This window comes from Oryx dammah, unplaced genomic scaffold (assembly GCF_014754425.2).
Source record: "Oryx dammah isolate SB20612 unplaced genomic scaffold, SCBI_Odam_1.1 HiC_scaffold_20, whole genome shotgun sequence".
In the NCBI taxonomy this organism is placed as follows: Eukaryota; Metazoa; Chordata; class Mammalia; order Artiodactyla; family Bovidae; genus Oryx; species Oryx dammah.
The window spans coordinates 9,209,488-9,220,021 of record NW_024070204.1 but is presented as its reverse complement, the minus strand read 5'-3'; the positions used below and the strand labels follow the sequence as shown (position 1 = coordinate 9,220,021).

Below are 10,534 nucleotides of genomic sequence, written 5' to 3'. Positions count from 1 at the left end.
ATTTCAAGTCCCCTTAGTCATATTTCCATTGGCAAAACAATGCAGGGAAATAGGACAGTTATCTAGCCTGCAAGCTCTGCAGAGACCAGTCTTGGAAGAGGCTTCTGCATGTACATCCCACATAGACTGGAGTGTCCCACACTCGAAGGCTGGTGAATAAGCACTGAATAGAGGAGTAGGGGTCTCAGTGGCTCCCTTGCCCTGCAGCCCCCATGGCCCATGGCCTAGGCAGACCCAACTCACCTGAGTTCGCCCAGTAACACTCAATTCTGTGACACATTAAAGAATCACCATATTAGAAGAGTGATAATTATTTGAAACTGGAAATCAGGATGGAACTCATTAGCTAGAGTACAATTTATAAACTGACTCAAATGAAAAGGGGGCAGTAAAAATGTCATTGCAAAAAATAGATGACACATTAAGCCTTAATTAATTGCATGTCACTTGAAAAGGAGCAAACTGCAAAATTAAAATCTTAATGAACACTGCCTGAAAGAGACATTTTTCAAATGCTAATGGAAAACTAAAGGAACAGCTGTCAAAAGTTGAGTGTGCCTCTTCCTCTCCAAAATCATCTTGGAAAGTACAAACACTCGAAAGAACAAAGGCCATTCTGACTAGTGCCGCCCAAGAGTCTTGAATACTGCTACAAATGAGGGATTCACTTCCTTAAGAAATCACTGTGATTCAGGGGAATATTAAAGGCCTGGACACAGTCATTAAATCATGACAGACAAGTACTGATGATTAGCATTTTATGCATATACCTCTCAGAGAGTATGGAGCAGCTCTGAAAGGCCAGTGTACCAGTCTCCTGCCCAGGAGACTCTTGGTATCCTCACCCTCACCCCCACGCCCCTGTTGGTTCACCCAGGGCTTCAGCAGTGTAGACAAGAGCTGAGCTCCTGACAGTTAGTTCATTTGCTACCAAGTTGGGTGCTGTGAGTTGTCTGTACAGGATCCTCTATTTTATTCAAGGCAGGAACTACTCAGTTCTAGGCAGTCCATCATCACTGGTCTAACCCTGCATTTCAAAACCTTGGAACTATTTGAACTGTGGTGTTTGAGAAGACTGAGAGTCCCTTGGACTGCAAGGAGATCAAACCAGTCCTTCCTAAAGGAAATCAGTCCTGAATATTCATTCGAAAGACTGATGCTGAAGCTGAAACTCCAATCCTTTGGCCACCTGATGTGAAAAGCCAACTCATTGGAAAAGACCCTCATGCTGGGAAAGACTGAAGGCAGGATATGAAGGGGATGACAGGATGAGACGGCTGGATGGCATCACTGACTCAACGGACACGAGTCTGAGCGATCTCTGGGAGGAGATGAAGGACAGGGAAGCCTGGCATGCTGCAGTCCATGGGGTCACAAAGAGTCAGACACGACTGAGCACGTGAACAACAACATTGACATTTGGGCCAGATGACTATATGTGGTGGAGGCTCTCCTGTGCATTGCAGGACTTTAAACAGCATCCCTGGCCTCTGCCCACTAGATGCCAGTAGCACTCCACCAGTTGTGACAGCCAAAAATGTCCCCCGAGGAGCCACACACATCTCCACCCCACTGAGGATCAGAGTTCTAACCTCTCTGACCTGCGATCTTGTTTTCCATTTCCCCAGCCTCCCTTATAACTGGTCAGGGAGCCCCCAAGAGAAGGCCATTGCATCCCTGATCAAAGGGACCCCTGGGACTTCCCTGGTGGTCCAGTGGCTAAGAATCCGCCTGCCAATGCAGGAGTCACACAGGTTCAATCCCCCGTGCGGGAACTAAGATCTCACACCCAGGGACAACTACACCCTGGGCACCTCAACTAGAGGGTAGCCCCTAGAGCTATAACTACTGACGCCCACGTGCTCCGGAGCCCACACTCTGCAGCAAGAGAAGCCCCAGCGATGAGAAGCCCACGCACCTCAACTAGAGGGTAGCCCCCGCTTGCTACAAACAGAGCAAGCCCACACAGGGCAACAAAGACCCAGTACAGCCATAAATAAACAAAGCGATTAAGTTTAGAAAAAGGGGCCACGTTATCAGTGATGCTGCTTCCTGTCCGAGACACGGATCTGAGGCTGGCGCTCTGGTGAGCATCCCAGCTCTTCATGAGGTGACCAGTCAACAGGCAGGGGCGGGGGGTGGAGGTGTGGAGGGTGTGGGGGCAATGCTGGGTCAAGAAAAGGACAGAGGAAGAAACCTGGATCTGTGATGTTCTCAGGGAGTCAGGGCCAGCTCTGCGGGGTGACTTCTAGTGAGCTGAGACAAATGGATGCATGCTTTATTTAATCAACAGTCAAGTCGGGGTTTCTGTTACTGGAAGAGGCGAACCTCCTAAAAGGGACTAAAGGAAGACAATCTACCTTCTGTTGCTCATTCTTAGGACCCTTTCCCCCAGGAGTCAAGGCCAGGTCCGTGGGACCAGCAGGAGGCAGGCAGAGCCCAGGATACATCACTTCCTTTCCTATGTTTCTGTAAGCCCCCAACCCCATGTGACGTGCTAACACACTTCAGGCATGTCTGACCGTGTAACCCCATGGACTGTAGACTCTGTGCAACCCCATGGACTGTTGACAGGTTCCTCTCTCCATAGGATTCTCCAGGCAAGAATACAAGAGAAGGTTGCATGCCCTCCTTCAGAAGATCTTCCCCACCCAGGGTTTGAACCTGGGTCTCCTGCATTGCAGGCGTATTCTTTACCATCTGAGCCACCCCAGGAAGCCTATCCCCGAGCAACCCACCCTTCAAACGAAGGCCCCACTCCAGTTCTGCCCAGCCCCACCCCCACAAGGCCTTTCTGCTCATGTTAGACATGAGTGGGTCCCTGCTCCATCCTGGATTGGGGGGGGCGGTGTGTCATCTTTCCCTCCCCACCTAGACACAGGTGATTACAACACACCCAGAGAGCTTCCCCTTTTGTGGTCAAGGACCGTTAAGTTTCCAGCCTTATCAGAACAAAACAAGATAAAACCACCGGCACAGGCCGGCGCAGGCGCACCGAGGCCTGAAAGGTGACTCACAGTAACCCTGCGTTCATTATGCCGCATTTGTAATAAATCAGCATTGCGCGTTTGCCCTCCCCCCGCCCCCCAACCCCCTGGGGTTTCACTTGGGTGCTTGTGACTAAGCGCCTGCGGGCAAGGAGGAAGTTACACAACCTACAGCTGTCAATCAACCTGTCGTCAAATTACGCAGAACGTAAGGCGGGATTTTCCACCCTGCAAAAGCAACGCTACCCGTAGTCGTGGGGCGGCGTCTGGTTTCCCTTCTCTCCTTCAGGCGCGTATGTTTGCTTTGCTCAGGAAAACTCTTGCTCCTTACAACTGCTCCGTGTCTCTCAACTGAATTCTTTCTCATCCAGAGGACAAGAACTGAAGGAATTACTGTTTTCTGGCAGTGACGGTCACACAAGATCACTGTGGACCAGCCCTTACAGGCCTCCTCCTGGGCCACCTCTAGCCTGTATCGCGGGCACTTGGGGTGTAATCAATACGATATATTCAATATGATATGATATTTATGTGATATTCAATATGATATGCTATTCAATATGAATATCATATATTCAGCTTCCCTGGTGGCTCAGAGGTTAAAGTGTCTTCCTGGAATACAGGAGACCTGGGTTCAATCCCTGGGTCAGGAAGATCCTGGGTCAGAGATCCCCTGGAGAAGGAAATGGCAACCCACTCCAGTACTCTTGCCTGGAGAATCCCATGGAGGGAGGAGCCTGGAAGGCTACAGTCCATGGGGTCTCAAAGAGTCGGACAGGACTGAGCGACTTCACTTTCACTTTTCATAATCAATATATCACCTTGGGGTATAATCAATATGAGATATTCAATATGATATGATATTCTATGTGATATTCAACATGATATGCTATTCAGTATGAATAGGATCTATTCAATATATGAATCAACATGATATCTTGGGGTATAATCAATATGATAAATCAGGAGGCAGGGTCATCAGGAAGAGCCCTTAAAGGCAGGGGTCCCACCCCATCCCCAGGCACTTCAGTCTGAGAGGTCTCAGCAGCGCTGATTCCAACGTGCCCACCCGGAAACTCAAATGGCTTCGTTTTCCAGTCTTCCCAGTCTGGCTTCCTTATCCCTGACTGGCTTCCTGGGGTGACTTTCTCGAACAAATACTTGCCCGTGGTCTCACCTTCTAGAACAAGTACTTCCGTGTCCTTGTCTCACAGCTGGCTTTCGTGGGTGCCCAGGCTGAGACCATGCCCTTGATGATATAAAATCCCTGATTTATTTTGTCCTTCCTCTGCTTAATAACTTGAAACTATTCCAACTTAATTATGGGAAATCCATGTTTTCCTCTACAAGCAGAAAGAAAAGTCTCTGGGGACATCGTATCCTTCGGCTTTCCGGAAACACACAGTCAGGGCTTGCCTACACCAAGGATGAGGATGATCAGCAGCGGTAATGCCTCTGCTTGTTAAACGAGCCTCCTCGCCTTCCTGTCTGTTTTGTTCCCGACAATCAAAGGGAAACTCGAAGCTTTTGCTTGCTTGTGTTTGCTCCCCAAGTGCCGCAGCACTGACACACGTCAGGTATGAAAACCAGCTCTCTTGCAAGTCTGGGGCCTGACAACCTCTGCTGGGTTCTGCTTCTCTTCAGAGATAATCACTTCCTCCTTACGGTTCTCGGAGCCGCTTATTAAACAGACCCGTTACTTTGGGGCATTAATATTCCACTGAATTAACAAGATTCTGCAGTCAGCACCACCCAGCCCCAACCCCACTGTGAAATCAGCAGAGCTGACAGTTCTCCTTAGGAAGCCAAAAATGAAAGAGCCAACAGGTGAGCTGTTTAGAACCTAGTTATATTTTTATTAAAAGCCTAAGTTTTGGTAATTCTGACATTACCTTGTTCTGCCTGACAAGGTAAGATAAGAGCTCATAGGCACTCAGAGGTTATGAACTACTGGAAAATCTAAACAGTTTAGGGGTGGCATTCAATTCAATGATTCATCATTTCTACAAGGAAATAGTGCTTATTAAATATAATGAAATTCAACCCAGATTCAGAAAGACACTCAGGTTCAAAAGAATACTGAACTCGAAAAAATGAAAATGAGATACACAATTTTATCCTAATCATTATTATGTAGTAATGTAAAATGCCTTTTGCTTTTAAAATGATCACAGGATGACCTGATTCTGTACTTTGCTCTTAGCTGTACATAAACATCAATCCAAAAGCAATACTCAGATGTTAGGATCTTTACAGGCTTTCGTTTTTCTTAATAAATTCAAATGGAAATAAGAAGACTTTAAAAGATTGATGCCAATTGTTTAAATATCTCAACAAGTATCCTTATTGCTATGTATCAAATTCAGAAAAGACATTCAATCATATATTGTTTTCTCTTCTAAAACAAACACACACACCTACTGTAAGAGAAAAACATAACCCGCTTTCCTGGGGAAAAGTAGAAGATAACTCAGTGGCAACAGCAGAAAATGAAAATATTCTGAAGTTAAACAACAAAAGCCTTAGAGGGCAGTCAAAAGCTTCCTGAAAAAGGTGTCAGATTCTCTCTTCACTTTCCCCACTGTTTCCCATTTACTTCATATCAGTGGGTTTCAACAACAGTCGACTTTCCCAATAGGGGACGTTTGGCAACGTCCAGAGATATTTTTGGTTGTCAAAACCAAGAGGTGCTACAGTCACCTAGTGAGCAGAGGCCAGGGGTGCTGCTAAACAGCCTGCAATTCACAGGACTGCCCAACCCTGAAGAATCACCTGGCCCCAGTGTCGACAGGACCAGGATTGAGAAACCCGAGTTACAAGCTCATTACCCTCCATAAGAAAGTAAAGTATCTCATCACAAGGATATTTTCAAAGGGAAAAGTATACCATCGTTTTTCATTTAACAAATCATATTAAACACACAAAGTCACTAATAACCAACTTCCTTGGTGTTACCCTCCCTTGGAGAGGAATCTGCCTGCCAAGGCATGGGACACGAGCTTGATCCCTGGTCAGAGACGATCCCACATGCTGGAGCAACTAAATCCATGCACCACAGCTACTGAGCCTGTGCTCTAGAGCCCGAGAGCAGCGACTACTGAAGCCTGCATGCCCTGGAGCCCGTGCTCCCCAAGGAGAGACGCGACCACAATGAGAAGCCCTCGAACTGCAAGGAACAGCAGCCCCCACTCGCCACAAAGAAAGCCGATGCGCAGCAACGAAGACCCAGCACAGCCAAAAATAAATAAATAACAAAATAAGATAAATAAAATCTCTTTAAATAATAAAATCCATAATAACAATAATGATAACCAAACCTTCCCTGGTGGCTCAGATGGTAAAGAATCCACCTGCAATGCAGGAGACCCTGGTTCGATCCCTGAGTCAGGAAGATGCCCTGGAGAAGGGCATGGCAACCCACTCCAGTCCTCTTGCCCGGAGAATCCCACGGACAGAGGAGCCTTTGTGCGTGGGATCACAAAGAGTAAGGCACGACTGAGCAACTAACAATCTCATACTTTTTACTTTTTCAACCATTACCGACGGCTTCCTCCATTCCAGGCAACCGTCAGAGTCATGCGTGAACTCAGTCAGTCCCCATCTCGACGCTCTACAGTAACTACTGACGTCTGCTGAATATTACAGAAGAAACAGGCCTGGAGGAGGAGGTGATTGGCCTTGTGTGTAGAGAGGCTGAACGGAGGAGCTGGAATTTAACACCTGGGTCCAGTTGGCTTTATGGATCTTTCTGCTCTGACCACGTTCAGTCCAGGGATGCGGGCCCTAGAGGTTTGTACCCATGAGGGATTATTCTAGACTGATGGGGTTGTGATCACGCAGGTGCGAACAGGAAAGGGAAAGTATATGAAACCCAATGCCAAATTTGTTAACCAAATAACAGAGGAAAAGGGGGAAAACACACTAGCATTGAATACACTGTCTTATGCAGGCCCATCTCTCCTGAGATCTGAAAAATGGTTCTGAGATCCTGTAACTGCCTGAAACCTGCACCAGACCCAGGAAAAGGGAAAGACAGGAAAGCCCATGCAAGGTCTAGAGTGATTAGGAGGCAACTCATCTAAAAGCAAGAGGGCTTGTAATTCAAATGAATTCACTGGGGAAAATTCCTGGATCGACATGGTAAGATTTGGTGGTAAAAGTAAATGGCTACACTCAATTATAAGATCCAGAAGTAGTAAAAGCAGATGAAGGATCCCCCCAAACACAAAAGCATCATAACCACCATTTAATTAGGAGGAACCATCCCTCCCCAACGTTCCTGATAAACTTCGTGGAAACTGATTGCTGTTGTTTAATTGCTAAGTCGTGTCTGACTCTTTGCGACCCCATGGACAGAGTAGCCCGTCAGGACCCTCTGTCCCTGGGATTTTCTAGGCAAGAATGCTAGAGTGGGTTGCCACTTCCTCCTCCAGGGGATCTTCCTGACCCAACGATTAAATTCAAGTCTCCTGCACTGGCAGGCAGATTCTTTCCTGCTGAATTACTAGGGAAGCCCACAGCTCTTTAAAAAAAAATGAAACTGTCATTGAGTCAAAAGCACAATCAATGAAATTAATTTCAATTAAGATCTTTTTTAGTTACAAAAAAGTTTTTCATCTTTGAAGCCTGTCTTTGCTTACAGAATTTATTTTTCTTACAGTATTTCCTAAAATACTCCAGTTAAGTAAAGCAGGAGAAAAACGAAAAAACAATCCAAAGTAGGTTGGGAATCTTCTAAGTTCAACCTAATCACAAGGCGGGGGTCTTCCCGGTATTGCTAGTGGTAAAGAATCTGCTTGCCAGAGCAGGAGACGTAAGAGATGTGGGTTCGCTCCCTGGGTTGGGAAGATCCCCTGGAGAAGGAAATGGCAACCCACTCCAGTATTCTTGCCTGGAGAATCCCATGGACACAGGAGCCTGGAGGGCTACAGGCCATGGGGTTGTGAAGAGGTGGCGACTTCACACACGCACACACAAGGTACCGAGATGGGAGGGCATCCCATCTCCCGGGGAGCTCGTAGGGTCCAGCGAGATCAGCTGAAGCCAGTGCCAAGAACAAAACCAAAATAAATTAAGATGATGAAATCAAGTAACAGCGACAACGGCGTCTCCCACTGAGTGAGATGTTAAGACGCTCTCTCTGTGCCTGACCCTGGGTGTGGGCTTCATGAACATTTCTCACTTAATTGTCAGAATAAATGAAGGAGGCTGTGCTCTATTGATGGGCACTGACTCTCTTTTAGAGTGAGGAGGAAAAGATCTTCGATCTTCACTGCAACAGACTGGATCTTTCTAGTTGTGGTATATGAACTCTTAGATGTGGCCTGTGGGATCAAGCTCCCTGACCTGGGATCGAACCCTGACCCCCTGCCTTGGGAGAGTGGAGTCTTAGCCAGTGGACCAGCAAGGAAGTCCCAACATGTATTTTTTAAGGAGCGCACTCAGCACTGCCTGGGGCCAAGACCACAGGAGACAGGTGGGGACGTACCTGCTAGCATCAGGGCTCGGATGCACTCCGTCCGGCCCTGCATGGCGGCTTTCATCAGGGCCGTGAACCCGAACGCGTTCCTTCTTTCAAGGTCAAGACCAGGGAAATAGTTCAACAAGTAGTTGGTGATGGTGACATGCCCTGCAAAGAGAAATGCACACGTGGATGGACCACCCTCTACAAAGAGCGGGCATCCCAGAGGGGCTTCCTACACACAGACCGAAACAGCGCAGCGTCCGCCTGCAGGGCTGGACCATCTTTGGGAGGGTGGGCAGTGTGTGTGTTTGCCTCCCAAGCCACAGGAAAAAATTCTCAGGAGTCCAGGATACGAGGCGACAGAGGACCCTGCCTGGGCCACAGCGCTGCTGCCTCTGGTTCACTTGAGTTCCCTTCTACCGACCTGCTTGAAGGCCAGCTGTCCAGGCAACCTGTTAAGGAGGGGACATGGGGAGCAGGGAGGCTGCAGGGGTGCCGAGGGCACACCTGAGCTGGTCGCACGCGGATGCTGTCAGCTCCCAGCAGGAGAGGGCAACGCAAAACAGAAAAGGAAGCTCGGAACCATTTCCCAGAATTCCAGAGCCTCAGGGAGGAGACAGTCTGCATCTCATCACCATAGCAACAGGATGTGTTAGTGCACACTGCCGCCCTGGCATGGCTCAGAAGGTCCTCTCTCTCTCACACACACACACACACACACACACACACACAGAGAACACAGGGAGTATTGCTAACCAGACCCTCATCCATTAACCCAAGCAGGTAAGAATATTCATATCAGAATATAAATTTCTCCCCTTCATCGCCCTGTACTTCCAAAAAAAGGGCCGGATTTTCTGCTCATTCCCAGAGGATTCTCAAAAAGCCTGCACACTCTTAGGTAGCGGTGAATGAGGAGAACATCATGTGAGAAGCCGTGTTCCCAGGATGCTCCTGGTTCACCCGGAGAAAGATCCTCAGTCAACACACGAAGAGGTTCTGGGGTCAAATTCCCGTGCGGTCTGAAGCCTGCTGTCTGACACTGGGCTGGGTAACTCTGTTGTGAGGCTGTCCTGCGCACAGTAGGATGGTCAGCCACCTCCCTGGACTCTGCCCACTAGACATCATAGCTACCACACCTTCGTCCCTCCCAGGCATGACAACCGCAAGCATCTCTGGACCTCACCAAGTATCGCCGGGAGGTGAAATCAGCCCTGTTGAGAACCACTGTCCCAGAGGCTCAGATGTCACCTTTTCAGGACCAAAGTGGACAACAGCCTCCCCTCCTGCTCCCCTTAGCCCTGACCCTGGCACCCCCAGCCCCTCTTGCTCGCCATCTGCATCCTGGCCCTAATGATGGCTAACGCACCTGGGGAGTGCGGGCAGTCTGCACAAGGGCCTGGGTACCAGTCTCCATCCTTTTGAGGGGGCAGCTGCTCTGGGTCTTCGTTCCTGCATGAGGGCTTTATCCAGTTGCCGTGAGCGGGGTCTACTCTAGTTGCGGTGTTGGGCTTCTCACTTCAGTGGCTTCCAGGGTCCAGGGCTCAGAGGTTGCAGGGCATGCCCCTCGGCATGTGGGATCTTCCCGGGGCAGAGATGGAACCCATGGCCCCCGCACTGGCAGGCAGATTCCTCACCACCGGACCACCGGGGAAGCCCCCAGTCTCCATCCCTCTACCCTGAGGATTCAGCTCGGAAATCCCCCTCATCCCCACCCCGTGCAGGTCCCTCGAAACACCTCTCACTGTCAGGGCTGCAGGTGTAGGGCCAGGTGTACACTGAGCTGTACTTTCTGCTGTTAACTGGGCACCACCGGCTCCCCTCAGGGAGGCTTCTGCACCTCGAAAAGGCCAGGAAACCTGAGGCTCTTTCCCTGACTGGTACCAAGAAGGGCACCGCGTGAGACTGGGGATATGGCAAAGGAGGTAAAACCTCTCTGGAAGACGGCAGGCACGAGCCAAAAGGTGCTTCCTGAGACTCACACACACACACACACACACACACACATACACGCCCTGCACACACACACATGCCCTGCACACACACACACACGCCCTGCACACGCACACGCACGCACACACAC

At 49.1% G+C, this 10,534-nt stretch overlaps 1 protein-coding gene across 1 annotated transcript in view; it reads right to left on the bottom strand.

Annotated features, from left to right (window-relative positions):
- ANKRD33B (ankyrin repeat domain 33B) overlaps window positions 1–10,534 on the bottom strand; it is a 99,775-nt gene that overhangs the window by 8,896 nt on the left and 80,345 nt on the right. The window contains exon 3 of the mRNA XM_040262513.1: window positions 8,476–8,616. Coding sequence (XP_040118447.1) covers window positions 8,476–8,616 — 141 coding nt within the window. The remainder of the gene's footprint in view (window positions 1–8,475; window positions 8,617–10,534) is intronic.